The sequence below is a fragment of the Gallinula chloropus genome, assembly GCF_964237585.1.
Source record: "Gallinula chloropus genome assembly, chromosome: 7".
Classification (NCBI taxonomy): Eukaryota; Metazoa; Chordata; class Aves; order Gruiformes; family Rallidae; genus Gallinula; species Gallinula chloropus.
The window spans coordinates 285464-307222 of NC_140092.1; the positions used below are offsets into that span (position 1 = coordinate 285464).

Sequence of the window (21759 nt, forward strand, 5' to 3'; positions counted from 1 at the left end):
TGTAACCGAATTAAAATCTTAATTAAGCTTATGCCACTTTTTTCTTCTTTTTAATTAGGTATAGCCAAATCACTTGTCTGTGAAAGAAGTAAGAAAGAGATAAAGAGCAGAAACATTTTTTTTTCTGATCTGTACATGCAGCAGTAAAGCCTTAGTAAGAACATCCTCTCAAAGAGATCTCAAAGGGGTTTTTGTCTTTTTAATAGTGTTAAGGACTTACTCTTCCCCAAACCTTCAAGCCCACTATGCAGCTACATCCTCTGTCTCTACTCTGGCAATTCGTGCTAAAGGTTCAGCCTTGTCCCGTGGCCCTGCCCATGCCAGCCAGTGACCTGTGCCGCAGGCGGGGAGCACGCACGGGCCAGAGCATCGTGGCAAAGGCTTTCCCTTATCAAACTCTCCAACTGGCAAGAAGCTACACTTAAGACAGGCTCATCAAGATGACCACATGGGTGGGATTGATGTACTAGGCCGGGGAGTAATGCTGGGCCAGTGCTCCTCCTTCACCTCTTTCCTTGCTTGCGCAGAGAGGCTGCCACCCGCCAGTGCCCCTCGGTGACAGCGGGTGTGTAGTGTCTGCCCTCCCTGAGCTGCTCACCGGCTGAGGAAACTTCTTGCACACGTTCATTCACAACAAGTTTAAGCAAGGGCTGGTGGGTGAGCACAGCCACACATGGACTTTGGGCTTGGGCCCTGGCAGGCAGCTGCCCGGCACAGAGGAACATCCCTGGCTATTCCTCTTGGAATGCTGCCTATGGGCAGCAGCACCACCGTCTGACTCGGCTTCTTCACCGGGCTCCCAGCAGCACAAGCACAGCACAGGAAGGAGAGCTGGTGTACAGGAAACCTCAGTCATTTACAGAAATGTTTTCTTGAGTGCTTCCTGGTGTTAATTTCACACCCAGCTTCTCAGTTCTTGTTACTTTAAAACAACACCAAGAGACAACACGTTCCAGCAGTGAGGTTTGGATGCCTGTAATAACCACTGCTTCCATCCAAAACAATAACTCAGGGTGAAATGAAGAATCAGAGGCATGTTTGGCCCACAGTACACTACAGATGTGTGTCCTGGCTTTGCAGATGTAACTGCAATCTTCAGCGGGTTCGGTGGAAAGGGTGAGCTCAGCTGCACCTCTCCGTGCTTCCCCCGGACGCATCACTTCTCTTTCCTGCTCGTGTTTCACCCACAGCAAACATGAGACAGACTACAGGCTCTTCCCAAGCAAATTACAAGTCTGTACTAAGCTCTCCTAAAATACCAAACGCTGCCATCAGCAAAGTGCAAATCTGTAACTCTGGGCAGCGAAGGGGTTTTTGTTTGGTCTTCTTTCAGCATTACCCATTCATTTGGCTCTTGCCTCAACCAGCCTCTTCAAAGGCTGCAGTTTTGTGGAAAAAGTGTAAGCTGGCTCTTTTGGGGGACATAGAGCTGAGTTCATACACTAGTCTGCAGGGTGGGACCTTTCCGAGGTTTCACCCTTTGAAGGTTTGGATCCAGGCAAAGCATTTTATCTGCTCTCTGTGGTGCAGGGGTAGGATCTCAGTCCAAGCTGAATTCTGATGATTCCTCTGTAACTCAACTGCATAACTCCTATTCATTACCCAAGCAAGCGTCTCCAGTTTCTGTACTGTTTATAAATTACATTACTAATGAAGCCTTTCTTAATGAGCCTTAGGAGAAACTCCCAAACCTCCCAAGTCACGTTCTGTGCCCTGCCCGATGGAAACTGCGGGGCTCTCCTTGTGCTCGGATCGGCTGTTTACTGAGAAGCTCTCTTAAAAAAGCCTGTCTCTCACAGTCATAACTAAACCCACTTCTTTCCAGATCAACCTCATCATTTGAGTTTAATCTGTGCTCTCCTCCGGGAGAGAAGGAGCTGTGGCATGTGATTGTTTTAATGTCCAAGTGGCAGGCGTTCAAACACGCGAGCCCATCCCCGGTCTGACAGCTTACTCCAATTAAGGCTGACACTCTGTCCTTAACTCATCCTCTTGTGCATAGGTACTGCAGCACATATGGTCTGTACCCCCACGAGCTGGTCCCAGACCCCTGCTCTACCTCCAATGAGAGGGCAGGGAGGCAAGAGGGGTGTGTGTGGGGGGGCTCGAGCCCAATTCTGTCTCAGCCTGGGCACAGCCCCGTGGACACGGGCGCGTGGAGAGGCAGCGGCTGTCACCTCGCAGCCAGACTGGTCTGAACGAGAATGACTTCCTTGAGCAAGCATGGCTACCGCAGTGCCTTAGGACCCAGATTTTTCAAGGGGTTTATGGGATGTAAAGCCTTTCAGTGGGAATTGGAGGCTTCAGTTCTTCTGTAAATCTCTTGCTTAACATTGGCGGGCTGACATTTCCTACTTAAGGGGCCTTTTGGCATCGTCCCCATTAATTTATAATGCTGTGGCAGTTGGGTTGCAAGCGCTGCAGGAAGGTTCTTTACTTTAAAAAGACTTTGCTTTGAAATCAGACTGGATGTGGTGGAGACAGACCACACTGCTACCTCTCGTGTTGCTGATGGGGGTTTGGTTTCTGGTTTGGGTTTTGGGGTTGGTTTCTACACATTCTACAGATGTATTTCCTGACAAAAATGACCCGTGCCTTTACACTGCACGTGTTCTAAGAACCCTGGCAATATTCTGTATGCCTTCCAATGTTAATAGAGTCTTAATGTGGCCCTGCTGATTTTAATGGGGTCAGTGAAGGGAAAAACTCACCTCACTGATGGCAGCTTCTGTTCAGTTGAAGGATCCTGTTTGTACCTCTGAAGAGTTTGCTCCTTTAAAGACAACGGGGGCAAAACTCCGGGCTGTTAATTTGTCCATGACAGCAAGTAAGAGTCAGCTCTAGGTGGAACTGTTCAGTCCTCATCCTCAAGGAGTAATGTGAGCAGCATGTCCGGTGTGTCGTCTTAATCCAATGCTGAGTGACAACAGTGGGCCTTGAATTTCTGCTCCTTCTGTGCCTCGTGCAGTTCTGAAGCCTCAGTTGGTTTGCAAAGCTGCGATGAAAAACAAGGATTTTTAGACAAGCAAAGTGGGGTTTAATAGGGCTATTTATTTCAGTAAGGCCTTACAAACACTAGTAACAGGCTGCCTTGATTAAATTGTATTACAGCCGGTACAAGACCACTTACCAACATGCCTCCATCATTTGAAAATCAAAGAAAATCATTTAGCTTAGAGCAGCCCCATGCTAACTGCAGCTAAATATACATAAGCCATGTATGGTTCACAAAGCTATCTTTACTAATTTAACTACTTGTTTGAAAATATAATTTGAAATATGCAACTATCACAATAATTAAACCTGAATTTTATTTTTGTGAGAGAATTTTTATCTATCAGTTTATAATTTAACAGTGCAGGTTTTTGTTCTATTATGGTTTCAACTAGAAATAGCTGTCATCCCCACCAGCGACAGGATTTGAAAAAGGCACCAATCTACCCATATTATAATTAAATTCAAGATTAAGTATGTGTGTGTGCCCAGCTTTAGAAGGTAATTGTGCACACCTCATTGCTTTTTACTTCTAAATGTTGCTGTGGTCATTTACCAGGTAATTTCAGAGACAAGTTCTAAATTACCAGTGATTTCATAAAGTTTAAAATATTCATACCTAGCTGGAGGATGATTGGGCACCCCCCACCTCCCCCCCAGCTAATTAAACATTAATGAGAAAGACCTAAAACAAGGGGGAAAGGTAGGTACTGGGAGCGCTGGCAGGCAGCACATTTTCGCAGTTTACTCTGCTGGATAATAAACAAGGCGTTGCCATAGCAACAGCCACATAACTTGGTTTTATATAACGAATGACAAACCCCATTTCCTTTCCTCCATTCACCAGTCAGGGTTATCACAGGGTTCTTAAATCTTACCTCGGCTTGAACACACGGGACTGTTTCCCCCCTCTTAGAGAGGACTGTTTGTGGAGACAGTTTGTTTTCATTCTACCAGTTAAACCAGTCCAATGCCGTAGGCAGCCACTCCGAGCCAGACCAGGAGGATGAGTGTGATTTCCTTCCCATCCTTTACAACTTTCTCCTCCTCTCCCCACGCTTCTGAGCGCGGCTCCAGCAGAGACAAAGGAGCGAGCTCAGCATAGAGCTGCTGTGCTCGCCCGTGTCCTGCCATGCGGGGCTGCTCTGCGGGGGGCTCTGCCACTCACCTTCCTGTGCCACCACACAAACCCAGCTCCCAAATCCCACTGAGGGGCTTCCAAGTGCGTCACCCCCACTACAGAGCAGCCACAGCTCCAGGCTCTCACCAGCACCACCCCTTCACTCCCTGGCCCTCGGAAGTCAGTTCCACATTCTGAAATTCTCCTGAAGGATGTTTCCTACACAGGGTGTTAGGAAAAAGAAAAGAAGAAAAAACCCTGAGGTTTGATAATGAAGCAAACATATTTTTGGGGCGTGGGCTATTTTTTTCAGTCTGCTGCTAGTTTTTATATATAAAGCAGAGCATATGTTTAACACGGAACATACGGAAAGGAAGGAAAAGCAAATCTTAAATTCCAAATATCATATTCTTAGCAGAAAAGACTCCACAGTGAGAGTGGTCATTCAGAAGAAAACAAAAAATATTATTTATTATATAATATAAATTAAACTAGCTCTAGTTCTGATCTGATATATCCTGATGGAGATCTGGAGCAAGAGCGCTGCTGATAGCACAAAGTGCACAGAATGCCAGCAGTACTTTTGGGGAGCCTACTGGTTCAGCATGCCTCCAGGAGCACGCCAAGGGCCTGACCTTCATGCAGGAGCCCCTGTGGTGTCCACAGCCCGGTGCCAGCAGTGGGCTGTGCTCCCTGGGCTTCTCCCTCCAGGGAAGGGCTCTGGGTGGGCAGGGGCCAGTGCCCCCAGGGTGGACGAGGGGCTGAGGCCTCTCTGCACCTCCCTGCCCACAGAACCTGCTGTCGGCACTGCCGCAGTTCAGGGTGTGGAGCTGCTGGCCAGAGCCTGCCTGTAGAGACTGAGGGCCCCTGTGCCACCGCAGAGGGCATTCCCGACGTGCTGCTCCTGTAACTTTCAAGTCTCTGGTGAAAGGATGGGACTTCTGCTCCCACACAAGGCCACACAAACACCTAAGTGGCAAGGTCTGGCCTTGGAGGCAACTCCTGAGGGAACATGCTGTAAACGTGTGAATCGCAACCTCTGCTCTACAGTACCAGATCTCTGTGAAAATACACTGAGCGGACAGCACAGCAGTGAAACTGCTGGTACTCCAACATCTGTTCTTGCTGAGGGTCTACTGTAAGGTCACCCTAATTTCAGGGGATGCTTACATGACAAGGAGGAGAGAGTTCCATCAGTCTTGGCACTGCATGGGCAAACACAGAGAGGAGTCCTCCTCTGGAGCAGAGCGTTTGATTCATCAGCCTCAGTAAGAGCTGTGTTCAGCTCAGGGTGTGTTCTTACCCCCTCTGCCAGAAGCCTGTGTGCTTGCTCTCAGATGTAGGTTAGGCTGGGTAAGGCACATCATTTTTATTGACAGACTGATGTTGTTAAAGTAAATCTTAAGTCAGATTAATTCTCTCTTTAATTCTTACCAGACAGTTGACTCAGCTTTAAGAATGTTGTCATTTGTAGTTCTATCTGAGGTTCATAGTTTGTACCTACCTACTTAGGACAAATCAATCCAACTGCTGTTGGCCTGGGCAGAGCTGCCCCGTGAGGCTTTCCCTGCCTCTGCCAGGAGCTCCCTTCTCCGTGCTGTGTGCAGACCTTCCTGTGGCAGAGATGCTCATGGTGTAGGGTTCTGCCACCCTTCTTTCCAGGGCAGCAGCAGAAGGAAGTGAAGGCAGGATGTGGCGGGAGGGGGAGACAGGCTGGTTCCTTGACTGGCTGCTTGACGCTCTGAGCAGCAGTAGAGCTCCTGCCTGCGCTCCCATTCCAGGAATCCCGGACAAGGTCATGATGCTGCTGTGGCTCTGCCCCCTCTGACTTTGAACCATGAGCACTTCTTGTTATGCTGACCAAGATGACAGACATTGCAGAGCCAGTAACAGAAGGAAACACTCACCTCTCCCTCTGTTGACAGGAAAGGAGCAATAGGAGGCTATTTCACACCGAAGCTGTTTTCACCTGCAGATAACTCTGACTAGAAAGCAAAAGGATGAACCCAGCATGGTGACATCTGCATTCATATGTGCGATCGACACTGTCAGTAACCTTCTAGACTAGCTGGCAGATTGAAAGCATCACTTGGTCCAAACTCTCTTTGACCAAATTGAAACATGATCCAATGGAAAAAGTCCATCACTAATCCAAAACCATCCCTCTGGCTGCAGTAGTTTCTCCCTCTTAGGTCTTGCTGGTTTGTCTCTCCTTTAGAACACAAGGGTAGGGAGAATTTATTTCAGTACTGTGGCAGGAGGAAGCAGCTCTTACTTAGAGGCTCAGGAAGGATGCAGCACATTTCAACAGCAGTTGAAATGAGGGATGTGAGTGCAGGTGTTTGCGCTTACCAGTGCCTTGCTCCCTGAGATCCATTAGTGCCAGCAGCAAGCACAAAGCTCTAGGTACCATCCTCACCGTCTCTCTTCCTCTCCCCCCCTTTCTTTTTCTTTCTCTCTCTCCTTTATTTTTTTTCTCAGTGCACTTCCAGATAAATGCCAGTCATTTGGCCAGGGCTAACTCACAGAAGGTACAGCAGGCACAGATGGTACTAATGCATAAATGTAATCTAGCAAAAGGATGCCAACACCAACCCAGAAAAGGTTCCAAGTAGCTGCAGTGCACTTACAGGAATACAGTGATTGGCAAGGTGAAAGCTGAGATTTGCAAGAGCTTACTGTTCCCAAGTCAACAATAGAAATTCTACAACAAATGAGCAAATTTATTTATTAATTTATAAAATGCACTTAATACCAAGATCTCTAGGCATATGTATAATAAAGCCTCGCCCAAACCCAAACTCATTATACAGATTAGACTGATCAAAGTAAACGAAGGGAGTGGGGGGAAGGGTCCAGACTGAAGCACAACGAAATCCAGCACTGTGCACCCATTCCCTGTGTTTCTTTCCTAGGAGGAAAGAGGGGCAAGGAGAGGGGCTTTCAGGTCAGCCTACCTGGACAGGTAGCGACAGGAGCAAATCCCCGTGGGTTGCTTTGTAGATCATGAACACCCAGCCCTTCCTCGGGATTCAGAGCATAACCAGACTCCTACCAAATCCCTTCTCCAGCAGCGGCCGGTAACGTGCTCTTGGGAAAAACCTACAGGGAAACGAGTAAATGCAGTTTGACTGTGTCCCTGTGGACACTTCTCCTAGCTTCTGGAGAACAGCAGCATCTCCACAAAGCACATCTGCAGGAGTGACTTCCAGTGAGGGAGAAGTATTTCAGAAAACACAGCCTTCACCCCACATGTCCCAGTCCGGAGCGAAGGGAGCGCAGCTGCTGCAGGACTCGAGTGGTGTCTCTCTGTGGTGCAACATCCTGGCGGCTGCCAGCACCACGTGTGATGGGCCAACTGCCTGGTAGTCCTGAAAAGGAGCCTGTGATAGACACCACACTGTCACAATACAATCTGAGGACCGGCTCTGGTCTTACTTCAGGAGCTTTGTGCTGCTGACTTTATGAGAACTATTTGCACGGCACAGGAGATCAGAAAATGCCTGAAATTTAACAGAAGCTGGTGACTGTGACACTGGTACATCCAAGCGAACTGTGAGCAAATGCCTTGCTAGCAGGAGATAAGGGGATGAAGCCTTAAATGTGCATGTGAGGGGCCCAGACACGCAGCCCTTGCTTGGAACAGTTTGTGTTCCTGGACAGAGGCACCCACTCCTCATTCACAGGCACAACAGTGCCAGCCCCTTTTCAGTGGTCTGTGGGGACAGGACTAGGGGCAATGGCTGCAAGCTGGAGCATAGGAAGTTCCGCACCAACATGCGGAAGAACTTTTACACAGTGAGGGTGACGGAGCAGTGGAATAGGCTGCCCAGGGAGGTGGTTGAGTCTCCTTCTCTGGAGATATTCAAGTCTCGTCTGGATGCCTATCTGTGTAATATGAGATAGCGAGCCTGCTTTGGCAGGGGGGTTGGACCCGATGATCTCTTGAGGTCCCTTCCAACCCCTAAGATTCTGTGATTCTGTGATTCTGTGAACAGATGTGGAGACGAGCACTGGCATTGCATCTCTGTCCCCATACATTCGCATCAGGAATCAGCACTTGTTGTTGTAACAGGCGGGTTAGAGCCATCTTTTCCGTGTTCTGAGTACAGTGGATCGTGGGTCAGTGTGAGCCCTGCGACCGGCAGCGATGTTACCAACAGTGGCCATAAATTAGCACTGATTGAAATACACCTGACATACAATTAATACACATCTTTGCAAACTGAGAGCAAGGCAGACCAAGAGAGATGTGTGTGAACATAAATCAGGCAGTTTGTAGATACTTCTCTCATCATCTGTAAGGTCTGTATCAGAGGTGGAGCAGGACAGACAAGAAAATACATGCTGCAGTCATTTTAATCAAGTGTTGGCCCTCAGGAAGGATCTAGGCATTGTCCTGGACCTGTCACTTGTAGCACTGAGCAGAGAGGGGGTTTTTTGGGGGTAGGGATGTCCAAATATCTGAGAAGTTTACAATTACTAATCTGTGTGAATTGAACCAGCAGCCTGATGATGGGCTGCAGGGTTTTGGCTGCAGAAGGAAAAGCGACTTGCTGATGTGTACCCGTGGTACCGGGGAAGCTGATGTGGGTCCAGGAGTGGGGAAACAGTTTGGCACCCGCATCCTTTACCGGGCCCGGCGGTCAGCGTGGCACACGCCGCATTCATCAGTGCTGCAAGGGCCCAGCAGCCAGACGCTGCCGCATGGGTTCTGGCTGGGGAAGCCACAGCTGGGTCACAGTGGCATCTAGAGGGCTGCGACATGCAGCGACGGTCAGGGCCAGGGTGAGGGTCCTGCTCGGGCTCTGCCTCACCAGCCACAGACCATCTCAGCCTCAGTGGTCACAGCCAGGGTAGAGCTGCACCCTCCTGCTGTGCCGGGGCCTTTCTGCTCTTCCTCTGAGAGGATCCACTTAAACCCTGTCTGCATCTCGATGATCCTTGTGGATCCCTTCTCACTCAGTACGTTCTATGATTCTGTGATCTTCCCACAGATTTCTGGAGCAGAGGTTTTGTCCTTGTATTAATGCTGGGATCACTATTTTAAAACAATTCACACAGCATCCTAAACGCTCGCTAAGGGGTGACTTCCTCTTCACAAGTGGCTGTCATCAGCCAGTCAGGTACCACCAAAGCAAATGGCCCAGGTTTTTGGCTGGGGTATGAATGCAACGTCATTCCTCTGTTATGAGCTGAGCACATGAACCCCTGGGGTTCCCCCTAGGGACTTCATAGCTGCAGAGTATCTGCTGCTTAAATACATGAGCCATGTGAAAGCAACAGGGTGCCTGAGAAAAGCACCAGTTAGGGGAGGGAGTGGGACATGTTCCTGAAGGAAGGGTTAGGGTTAGGACTTCAGGAGAGGCCTGAAGGGGACTTTGCGGAGTTGAGGTCATGATGGAGGAGAACAGGAGTTGCAAGAGAGTGGTTCTTCTGACAGTTGTGGTTTATCTGCCCTTACCTCCAACTGCAGAGCAAGATGAAGGGCATTCTTCTCTCTTTGAGTGGTTACACAGAGGGGAGGAAGGAAGAATAATGGAGATGTTTGACTTTTGCCTCAGAGGTGCCATCTCTAGGAACTGTAAATTTCTGATACTCTCTGTAGATGAAAAAGATGCCAAAGTGCTGGGCTTTGATGTTTGTTCATTTCAGTGGGCTTAAAATTGGGCTCCGCTGCTGCTCTCACAAGGCCTGAAACGTGATGCATCGAGCAGCGAATTCCTTTTATTTCCTTAAAAAAAGAAGAAGATGTAGAAGAGGCAAGGAGTCATTTATGATGCTAACGCGAGGAAAACATTTGGCACTAAAGATCAGGCCTGCTGTCAGCTTGGCTGGAGTCCTCCCATAACATAAATGGGATCTCCAGTAACACTTACCCCTGACAGGGATTCATCCCAGAAAGTTTCAGCAGAGTGTGAAGAGCCAAGACGCTTCTGGAGAAAAACCTCTCTCCTGCTCTCCAGCACCCCACCCGCTGCAGCCACGCATGGCACCACAGGAACTGAGGAGCAGCCCTGAGGCTTCACCTGCAGTCAGCGTTCAGATCCCCCCCGTGGTTTCTGTCTGATGAGGGAGCTCTCCCAGCGACAGCTCCACGTACCACTGGGGATGATGGGAGCAGAAGCGTGCACCAGCGCCAGCGCCGGGTGAGGTGTGCGCTGGGACGGCCGCCAGCGCAGGGATCACTTTCCCCCTGGCAGTGAGAACAAGCTTGCTCTGCCTTCCAAGGCGTAATTAGATCTGAAGGAGAAGAGCCCTCCATTGGCAGGCGCTGGCGATGGGAAAACAAGGACGTGTCCTTCAGGACAGCAGGGTCAGACCTTGCCAGGCCATGGTGTACTTCCAGGGAGGCAGAAGCGCTGCGAGCGAGGGAGGCTTGCTGCCAAGGGGTCAGATGGAGAGCGTGCCGGGGTCCTTGCTCCGAAGGGCCCATGGTAGGAAGACAGGGACTCTCCAGGCCATTTCTGCATCCTTTCCTTCTGCATGAGCAGCGCTTGCCGTGCATGAGGAAAACAACAAACTCCTGCCCTCTAGAGACAGCAGACCTCCAGCTCTGCTGAATAAAATATTTGCCACAGCCTCCTTTCGAAGCAGATGCTACAAATGCACAGAGTTTATTCTCCCCTAAGGCCCACACAGCCAGCTCAGCGTGCTCTCTTCTCCCAGACCTGGAAGGCCAACTCACAGGAGAGGCAGCTTGTCACAACCACTCTGTTTCAAGGCAGGAGTTTATTTGGAGAACTGCTGAATAAAGCAGTCACAGAAAACTTGGCAAAGGAAGATCAATCCCTCCCTCCATTAACCAAAACCTGCCCAGGCAGGGTGGCAAATGCCCCCGCTCACCAAGTGCTGGTTTCCCATCCCTTCCCCACACCTCCACCATCCGCTTGGCTGTCCCTGCACACCGGCTGGGACAAGAGCTGCCCCCATGGCACCTACGAGACAGAGCAGAGGGAGAAGGAGCAGAGATGACGCCGAGAGCTGCAGCTCGCCCCGCTCCCGAGCAGCCCCACAGAGCACAGGCCTGTGCTCGTGCCGTGTGCGGCGCCTGCGCGGCTCCATCTGCCTTGATGAGCAGCAGCTCGGTGTGTGCTGCGCTTCAGATGAGGCTGCGGCAGTTACCTGGAGCTGTGGAAGTCCAACAGCCCTGCACACTCCCTATCGAGTACCGGCTGTCTCGGCAGCAGCACTCCCCGAGCACCGGGCAGCACTCTGAGCCACAGAGCCCCAGCCCTGGGTCTCCCGAGGTTACACCACTGGTTAACATGTACCCTGAAGATCTTGTTGGCTGTAGCGACTGTGCTGAAATGTCCATATGTCCAGTCACAAAATAAGCGTCATTAGTGGGGTGAAAGCTGTTCTTAATAGCATTTTCTCAAAGCTGCTGGCGTACTAAACATGCTGCAGATAATGCCACTCGACTCCTCACCGCAGCGCACCGAGTGTTTTCATTTACACCGAAGCAAAGCGCGCATGAAGCGGGTACCAAGCCCTGCCAGATGCCACTAGCAGCAGTTCAGAGGGGCAGGCTTGCTCTGCATCCCTGAGTGCTTGCTCCAGACGCTTAGCAACCCCCCGATTTGCCCAAACACACACCCCAAACACCGTCACTTGAAGAAGTACCAACAAACCAGAACTGAGCAACTTGTTTCTATCCAGTGAATGGATTGAAGATACCCAGGGGGGTTTCTCTCCACAAATTACTACTTTCTGCATATTATTTATATTAAGGTAAAAATCTGAGGCAGATGGCTACAGCTGAGCTGTGCACTGTCCTGCCAGAAATACTTCTCTGACTCAGCAGCAACAGACTGCTGCCCATCCATTACACATTTGGTGTATTTAGGGAGCATCACTGAAATACCTATTTTGGACCTATTACCGGCAACTTTGTTTTGTGGGCCTATACACCAAACCACAGCATGTCTCTGATGCAGGAAGACAGGAAGTGAAATGAGTCCCACCTTCCTTTTCTGCATGTCGCTCCGCGTTCGCTTTCCTTGCCTGCAGTCACTGACGCAGGACCAGGGCATGGCGGGGGGCGGCTGGGGAGTCGGATGCGGCTACTGAGGCATCTGTAACTGTGCTGGCACATCCTCCTCAAAGCAGCCTCCTTCAAGACAGACACTGTCTGTCTTCATTGTGAAGCTACTGGGCTTAATATTTGGATTGTGTGACTTTTGGAAGTTGACCTACAGGACCACCAGATTGTGTGGGAAAGACCAGGAGGTTCATGCACAGTGCTAAGGAGGCTACATTACATAAATCTGAGGATAAGAAACAAGTTAGATGCCAGTTACTGGCAAGAACTGCCTGAGTGAAAAAACCCACGTCCTTCTTAGTGTAAAAACATACAGCGCCATTTATCTGTGGTTTGTTTCTTTTTATAACACTGTGGTTACTTCAGGAGGGTTTTGAGCCCATCCTGTGTTGTTGTTGGGGTTTGGAGCTTTCTGGCAGTGGCATTTCAGCCATCAGTAAGTGACTGGGGGGAAAGAAAGCTTCCTTGGGCAGACCTAGAAACGATGCTGGTGCCTGCATCAGTAGCGATGGGTTCTGTAGCAATAACGCCAGCTCAAGATCATTCCTCTAAGAGATTCATTGCTGATTTATTCTGTGAAAAAATGATACTTTCAGCAGCGTGTAGCACTGCAAGTCATCTCCTCCCAGGTGCTAAATATCTTCCACCCTAGCGTGGTTCCAGGATGCTGACTGGGGCTTCTTCCCTCACAAGTGGTGTGGCTGCCTGGTGGGACCGTGTTGGGATGGCAGTTGGTGAGCAGCAGCCTCTGAAACCCACTGTGGGTGGTCTGCTGTGGGCAACAGTGCAACACATGCAAGGACAGGAAGCTCCAACAACTTTAAATGGGTTTTGCTTTATATGAAATAAACATGCTGGTGGCAATGCACATCTGCAGAGATGAGGCTGAGTGCTGCCAGGTTGGCAGAGGAGCACACAGGTTTCTGTGAGCAGAAGTGTAATGCCAGCTCCAAATTCCTAACATGTTCTGAGCTCCTTGGGTCTGAGATGAGGGATCACTCAATTGCCAGGGACAAAGGGCGAGTGTGGGGGAGATCCTTTTAAATAACCCTGCTTAGAGCTACACAGGGCACGGGGGTGGTTAGCAACCCCTCTCCAGAGTAAACATATAAATCAGCTATCTTTAAATATATATATATATAAAAACTTAACTTCAGTTGTATGCTCCAGCTTGTCAACGGATATTTATGAGGTGAGGGTGATATTATAACGGCTATAGCAGTGAAATACATCCCGAGCGGGGAGCTAGTAAAGACGCGCGGTGTTAATGCCAGTAGAATTTTAATGCCCAGGAGACAGGGCAAGGTGACACCAGCTCCAGTTAATGTGGCTTTTGCTGGCTATGATGAGGGGACAGCACGGATGGCCCTTTCTGAAGGCTGAAAGACAGCGGGGTTTGGCTCAGTGGTGTTCCACTCTGAGGGGCCGGGCTCTTCTGAGGGAAGCAGCCACTGCTGTCAGCTCTCAGCCCAGGACTTGAGGAGGGTGCTGCCAGTGCTGACCTCCCAGCACCTCGTCCCTGCCAGTTTTGTTCCTTTAAGAGGCCCTTTTAATGTGACAAGTGCCACGAGCGTGAAGGTCAGGAGCACGCGCCGGAGTTCAGTATCTCCAGTCGGCTCTGTACCAGGAGTTACTGGTTCTGGAGAGGATTGGACAGCAGGAATGTGCCTGTTCCCTGGCATTAGTGTAGAAGAAGAGGTTTACACAGGCCTGCCCTTTGCTGAAAGGGCTGTGGGCAAGAACCCGATATTCTCAACTTGGATTCCTTTGAGAGAGGCAAATTGCAGGCTGGGCCATGGGGAAAGTGTGTGCAAAAAGGGAAAGAATCAGGAAACCATGTTCTCATCTGCTGAACCCAGCTGCACTGGCAGCCTGGGCAGACTCTCCTGGAGAGCTGCTGTGAGAAGACAAGCTTCCCAGGGAATGACAAAGCTGGGCTAAAAGGGGTGTGCCGATCACAGAGATGAAAGATGCTCTGAGAGCGCCGCGAAGACAGGGCCAACATAAATGACATCGCTGAATACATGTCCCGGGGGTGACATTACTGTACAACCCTCTCCTTCCCTGTGGCTGTACGGGCACCGATCAATTGGGCTGGAGGGCACAGAGCTCATGTGCGCCATATAAATGACAAATCCCAAGAGGGCACGTTCTCTTTATGGGGTCACTGCGACTGGGGGTAGAAGCACGCGACTCGGCTTCCACGGGCACATCAGCAACAGAGGGTGGAGGATCTTGATCCTCCAGGGCCAAGGTGAGCCAATCTTTTATGTCATTATATGTTACAGGGGGTAATACAACTGTTCTGGACAAAACAGATCTCTATGTGCTCCTCTGGAAAACGCAGTTGTTCTTATGGTCCTAATGCTGAGTGGTTCAGCAGTGCACAGGGAACCTTCTCCTACACACAGGTACTCAGCCTGGTAAAGAAATTCAGTCATAGGCAAGGACAAGATATGGCTGAGAGACACAGTATGTAAGAACGGGCAGTGCCACAGGCTGGGGGGCTGGATACCATCACATCCCATCTCTGCTGTCCTCGAGCCTGCAGCCTGCCTCACCCGCCTTCGTGAGCTGCTGGGAACACAGTGTGAGGCCACACGCCAGCCAGCAGCGGAGACAGGGTGAAAGCGGTCCCTTAGCCACCTCCCAAGATCCCAGACTGCCCAGGGCAGCCAGCTACCTAAGGACTGAGTGAATGATTTTTGTGTCGTGTCCCAGTTTGTGGGCACTCTGTCCTGTCAGCCTCCCGTGCCCTATGCGTGACAGTTCATAGGCAGCCTGAGCCTGTCAGCTAAGCAGTGTGTGGAGGAAGGCTGTGACAAAGCATCCGCAGCCTCAAAGGAGATCACATCTCACCGGGACCCCAGTGACAGCATCCAGAAGTGGATGGTGCAGTCAAGGTTTTTTATGGGGAGAGCCTGTCTTAGGTTAATTGCATCTCTTTAGGCAACAGTGCAACCAGTAAAGGAGAGCAAACGAGGAATCTTAAAGCACCTGTACCCAACCCATGGTTAAACACTCCCTTTGGAAAGTCCTTTCCATGCAGCAGGGCCGCCCCGCGGTTCAGAAGCTACAGATTCCTGTAGTATTTCACTTGTGAGTACAGAAAGCCTGCCATGAGGGAGGTGAAAGCAAACAGTCCTATTGCCCAGTTACAGCTTCGGAGGCCTGCTGTCCCTGCCTGGCAAACCCAGTCCACTCCCAAGGTACCATGAACAGAGCCCATTATCCGTGTCTGTATTTGTCTCTCCTTTGCATGTATGTCATAGACTAAAAAAGATGCTTCTCAACAAGCTCCAGGCACTCCAGATGGTACTTAATAATAGAAAAAGTTATATTCTGACGCGACTCAAGGCAGCAAAACTCCCCAGCCAAGAAGGCAGCCGTGGCCTGGGCACCCAGCTCCTCCCAGTCCCATCCTGAGATGCAGGGGACAGTGAGGGTGAAGAGATTTCCCAGCCCCTGGCTGGCTGAATTCTTAGTCAATAATTTAAGGAATTACTTTGATCTAAGGTGTTCACCGGGGAGTACAGGGATAGGATGGGGAGACGGCATCAAGCTGGAAGAGGGCAGGGTTAGGTTAGACGTGAGGAAGGAATTCTTCCCTGTGAGGGTGGTGAGGCCCTGGCACAGGGTACCCAGGGAGGTGGTGGCTGCCCCCTCTCTGGAGGTGTCCAAGGCCGGGTTGGATGGGGCCTTGAGCATCCTGGGCTGGGGAGAGATGTCCCTGCCCATAGCAGGGGGTGGGACCGGATGGGCTCTGAAGTCCCTTCCAACCCAAAGCAATCTGTCATTCTACGATAAGAGAAATTATTCCTTCTTAGGTAAAAGCCCTCACCATAAAGCTCTTCCCTGTTTTTTTGGGTTTTTTGATTGTTTCTTTCTCTTTAGTACCTGCCATGTTATTCTCCTGAAGCACCTGTGGTGCATCTTCAAGAGCTAATGGTGTTTTTTTCTGTTGAGTCTGGTGCATGGAGACAACTCCTATATTCTACATAAAGACCAGGGAATGCTTGCATAACTCATTGTTTAATTAGACTAGTGCTAAACCACTGATTTACTTCAATTTTATACCAACTCCATGTTAGTATTGTTAAGGTTTATGATCCAGTGGTTTACAAGGCATGATACATGTGATTTCAAATTGGTTGTATCGATCATTTAATTGAGTACAGGCACATGAGTGTAACATGAACTCACCGAACTGGTGGATCATGGCAGTGCTGCCAGGATGGTAATGCACTGGTGTAATTAGTTACACAGAGTAAGCATGTTTTAATTGTGACAGTCAAATACAGACTGGTGAGTGTACTGTTTGGTCAATTTTGCCTTAATTTAGGTAAATAGCCCTTTTTGTGAATTTCAGATTAATCAGAAGGAAATTTTGGTTTTATTTAAAAGCTTGTTGTAAATGGGTATCACTAGGTAGGAAGGTCTGAGTTCATGTAACAACTCACACAAACCTGCATCCTTCTCTCAAAACCAGCTTGCACAATGATGGTGGTACTGGTTACATCACGTGCAGCCTGGCTTTCTAGTTGCTGATGACCTACAGCTCATACTGGTTTAGATCGGAGCGCTGAGTCCCTGACAACTGAAAATGAGCCTTTTATCTGAAAATGAGCCTCTTATCTTCTGCCCAATTCAGTTTGCCCATCTGAAATGAGAATGGTTCAGAATCTCGTGTAAGCTGTAGTGTGTCTGTTACTACCCTTCAGTGCCTGAGGCTGGCAGTGTTCTGAGAGCTGGTGTTGCTTGGGCGCATTGTGGTTCTCTGGGGAATGGTTGTGTGTCTGCCTGTCAGGTGGGCTGCACGGGGTCTGCCTGACCAAGCAGTTCCTTCCTGTTCTCCTTCCTCCCCGTGAGTCCTCGAGCTGTGGGGAAGAGACCGTGGGTGATGAGTAGGGCACTGCTCTCTTGGGACCTCCTGTCCCTGCTGTGCCCTGAAGGAGCGTCCCTCTAAGCCAGCATTCAGGGCAAGGAATTGCACACATGCAACCAACCATGGTGAACAGACCAGGGGAGAGGCTTGCTGACACACATGTGTCTATTTTTGCTGAGAAATAATAATCTGAAAGGTATATATGGCAGTTGTGCAAGTGAGACTTGAATTACAAGCACAGGGAGAGCTCACAGCCCTTTACCTTGGCTAGAAAACCACTTCTTAATGCATTTCATGTGCAGGTATTGTGGAACCAGGCACCTTGTCACATCCCATTACCTGCATGCAGAAGCTGTTCTCTACCATGCTGCCGTGCAGCATTTGCTGTTCCGTTAATGACACCACAGCGTTCCTGACCTTCTTGTTAATTAGCACTTTCGGTGTATTTCCAACATCCTGACTTCAGCTCTGTCCTCTGCGAGCATCACGCTGTACACACTAAATGGCCTCGCACAGAGAAGGCTTTGCTTTGCCTTCAACTCCCTCATCCTCTGGTTTTCTTAACTCAGAAAGTGAAGTGAGAGTTGCCGGGACGGAATGTGCAGCAGCTACAGCACTGTCTGCTAACTGATCAAATGAACTCGATAAAGGAAAGGCCAGGGTAGGTCCAGAGGGGACGTGACTCTACCTCAGGTAAAAAGGTAAAAACCCCAAGTATCCAGGAAGCTCTTACAAACCCCCCAACCCTTACTGGAGGCTGGCACAGAAGATGTGTTCAGAACAAAACACATCACCTTTTCCCATCTGCAGTGAAACCCATGCCTGCTAACTCCTCAGACAGCACCTCTACATTTTATTTATGGCTTTGCAATCCCCACAGTTATTGTGAACCAGGTTTACGTTTTCCTTCCTCCTCCCTGTATTGTCCAGGAGCCACTTGCTCCTCCCGGATGGATGCTCCGAAGCCGCAGGGCTCTCTGGAGGCGGCTCTGGCCAGTGGCCCCGAGCGAGGGCAGGGAGCAGCGTCCTGACAGCTGCAGCCGTGATACTGGGCCAACCCCTGCACCCACTGTGGGCTTTGCTAAAGCATTTCGAGATTGTGTTTCTACTTGCCTGAGTAGAGCCAAAAAAACTGTAAGCAGCCACCCTCCCCGTTAACCAGTAAAACATTCAGAGCAGCATAAGGAAGGGAATATGAAATCCAGCCCTACTCTGATCTGGTAATTCCACAATCTCACAGGTGTAAGAAGAAAGCAGTCATTTTCCCTGACCATGCATCTTTAAAAAGAAATGAAGATTCAGAGTGTGAGTGCAGCTGCCTGTTCCAAACAGGCTCATTTGGAATCGTCTTTCACAGTTCTCTTACAAATTGCTTCATAGACGTGGAGATTTCCCAGTCCTCGAGTAGGAACTGCAGGGCACAGAGGAAAGGAAACATGGTCTGCTTCCTTCCTTCCTTTTGAAGAGACCTTCACGTGAAGTCCCTCAAACCTCTGTGAAACCTGCACCCTACACACCTTGAAGGCTTCCCCCCGCCACAGGGACCAGGCTGCCATGGGTCCCTGGCTGAGGGTCCTTACTGGCCGGCACCCGGCCCACTCGAGCAGGCAGATGTCAGAACCAACACAGACCCTCACACCAGAGCTTGCAGTACTGGCATTCGCTCACCTACCACACGCCCTTCCATGCAAGGCCTTCATACTTCCCTGGCCTGCCTTGGAGAACTGCTTTCTCTGGGTGGAGAATTCCTGATGGAGAAGGCTTGACATACACCAGACCAGCTTCTTCCATCACAGAAAGGAAAGGCACTGCCATGGAGCTGCCTGGAAAGGGGAGCTGCTCTGCTCAGAGCACGCCCTACTCGAAAAACCCATGATTGATTCAGAGTTTGGGCATCTAAACAAGCTCTGAGAAGCAACTGCAACTCTTTGTGCTTATCCCAAATTAATAAAAAGGGGCCGTGATGGTTGCTTGTGGATTTGCTTCATTCAGCGACACCACAAGCTGTCAGGGGTAATCTGGGCCTGTTTAAGGGAGAATGGTATTTACTGGTGTATGATGCCAGGAGAAACCACTTTTCCTTTGGATGTGCAGCGATGTTAAAGTGGGTAAGAACAGAGTTTATAGATGGGGAGCTCGGGTTATTGCTGATAAAATACAGTTTGCAATCAGCAGTAGCTCTGCTCACCCCCAGTCACGTTCATCCACCCTGCGCTGTGCGAGGCTGTGGCTCAGGGAGGTCTGTGGGGAGGGTCTGTCTGTGCTGGGTTCAGACGGGTCTGAGTTTGCTCACTGCGGTTACTGAGAGTTCATAAATTATCCTCACAAAAGGCCTAAGAGTGTTGGAAATGCATCGTCTGTGTCATCCCACTGTCCTAACACCCTGGATTTGTAAGTCAGATGCAGTGCCTCGCTCTGGGTAATTCCCATTAATTCTTAAAAGGAATTTCGGGGCCATGTTACTGCTACAAACAGCTGAATTTCAATTACAGCTGCCTTCCAGCATCTAGCACTGAGCGTTGGAAATCCTGGTTGCATTTGTTACTCCACCAATAACAGCTTCTCTCTTTGTACCCCTCAGGGCCGATGTATCAACTTCACCCGAGTCCAGTCTCAGTAGAGGAGGAGAAGAGGACGCAGGAGGGCAGACAGCCGCACCGCCGCTTCTCAACCAAGCAGAGCGCGCCCCGCACGTCCCCGCATCTCTCGGACCACTTCCAGCCCTAACTCAGAAGGTTCCTGCATCCCCTGCTCCCAGGAGCCACTGCCACCATACCGAGCGCCCGCGTTCCGCCCCCGTGCCATGAGCCCCTTGCTCCGCAGCAGCAACGAGAGCAGCAGCACTGACTTCACCCCGCGCCTGCACATCACACCGCAGAGTGCAGGCACCCACGGCGATGATGTTTCTCTATTTTTGTTACTCTGTGTTTTTTAAGGACCACAGATTCTCAGGACGCAATGTGCTTTAAGCGGAGATGCAGAGTTTCTCAGCTGCAGAGCCGGCGCGTGTTATTTAAGCAGGGACTACTAGCCAAAGGCAGAGCGTAAGAACTCCCACCAGGCTAAGCGAGCGCCAGCGCCGAGTGCCTTACAGCCATGTCAGATCACCCACCCTCGCGAGTCGCCCATCGCAGCGTGCCTTACGGGAACCTTCTGACTGGAAATCTTGTCACTCTAACACTGAAAAGTGCACACGCATGACAAAATGTAGACAGGATGCCTCAAGGTATTGGTAGCAAGCAAGACTTTGCCCTTTAGTTTTTGAAGACACCTTTCTTTCATTATGCACCCGGGACAGGAAGAAAATTAATAGAGCGTTATTCCACGGGAAGACAGCCTGTAACCAGAGATCTGGAGCAGAGTTTGAGGGACTGATGCTTCAAGACCTTGACACTGTGGCTGGTGGTTTTTTTCCCCTTTCCTGCATTCAGAGTTCAGTAGCGCATAAAACATCATCCTCTATAAACATACCTAGCAGTTGTAGGCTTATGTATTTTTTTTTTAGATTAAAAAAAGCAGTAGCCACTAAGCTGGTATCTCAGGGTTCCCCCCCCCCAAATCTCCAAGGGCTCTTCAGCGTCACAAGCCAGCAACTCTCTTTGCATGAGAATTTCGAAGTTTAATTAATATAATTAAAGGCAACAGCAAGCAGCAGCCTGTGAAGATTTTGCTCATCTTTTTTATGCCTTTTGACATTGAATGACCTATTACTGTATGTGCATTACTTGCTTTTCGAGGGGGCACCGAGCATTGGTTGAGATTGAGGAGGGGAAAAAGCCCTCCTTCCATCAATTTAGCAACGAATCGTAGGGGAGCACCGGCCATCGCAGAACATCGGCCACGTATGTATTATAATTTTTTAGAAAAACCAGTGTCGTGTCACGTCGACGATGCCAAATTATGTTAGCGTGAGCGGAAACACTGTGGGGGAGGAAGGAGGGAGCAGCTGAAGAAAAAGGCTCAAATGATCCAGTCACTTTGGATACTGTACTTCAGATGCAAAATGGATATTCGAGTCGAAACCTGACAAAGCGCGCCCGCTTTGATGGGAACCGGTATAGACAATGACCAGTGGCTGGGTCAGTGGGATGTCTCTCTGCGAGCAGGGAGGCTTATCAAATGACACTAAAAATAAGTTCAACAACCATCACGTTGGAGGGGAAAAGGCGAACATTTCACATTCGGTGGGCACAAATGTGCGCAAGATGGAAAGAGCAATGCGAAGCATCCTGGTCTAATTATCTCTTTGTGCTCTTCATGGAAATTGAGAGGGACTCTTGGTCAATGTCCAAATCCAGAGCACTGCCCAGAGAAGTCTTTACATATATCCACTCGCTTACGTCTTTCGCTTGAGTTTATTTATGTCACAGGTAGCCTCATCACACAGCCCTGTGTGCACATTAGACTATAAATAAAATTATTATCTAAGTTTTGCCATTATTTCCTCCTCCTTCTTCTCCTTCCCACCCCAACCCTCCCACCCACTTCACAACTCACACCTTCATTCTGCCAGCTACACGGCTGCCCTCCATACTAGCTTTGGAAGATGGCCCCAGCGCCCCGTGGCCCCGCGTGGTGTGCCGAGAGAGCCTGCACAGCCCAAGTCGGGGGCTCCTGACTGTGACACAGGTAGAACCTGCCAGACAGTGGCCTGTGCCATCCTTAGCGTCACGCAAACAGAGCGGAGAGCCCGCAGAGAGGGGTTCTCGCTCCCAC

At 49.9% G+C, this 21759-nt stretch overlaps 1 protein-coding gene across 1 annotated transcript in view; it reads left to right on the plus strand.

Annotated features, from left to right (window-relative positions):
* ANTXR2 (ANTXR cell adhesion molecule 2) overlaps positions 1-21483 on the plus strand; it is a gene marked incomplete at its 5' end in the record, with an annotated part of 101384 nt that extends 79901 nt beyond the window's left edge. Inside the window, one exon of the mRNA XM_084266939.1 lies at positions 19625-21483. Within this exon, the coding sequence (XP_084123065.1) occupies positions 19625-19663 (39 nt within the window). The 3' untranslated portion in view covers positions 19664-21483. The remainder of the gene's footprint in view (positions 1-19624) is intronic.
* Between the last annotated feature and the right edge of the window lie 276 nt (positions 21484-21759).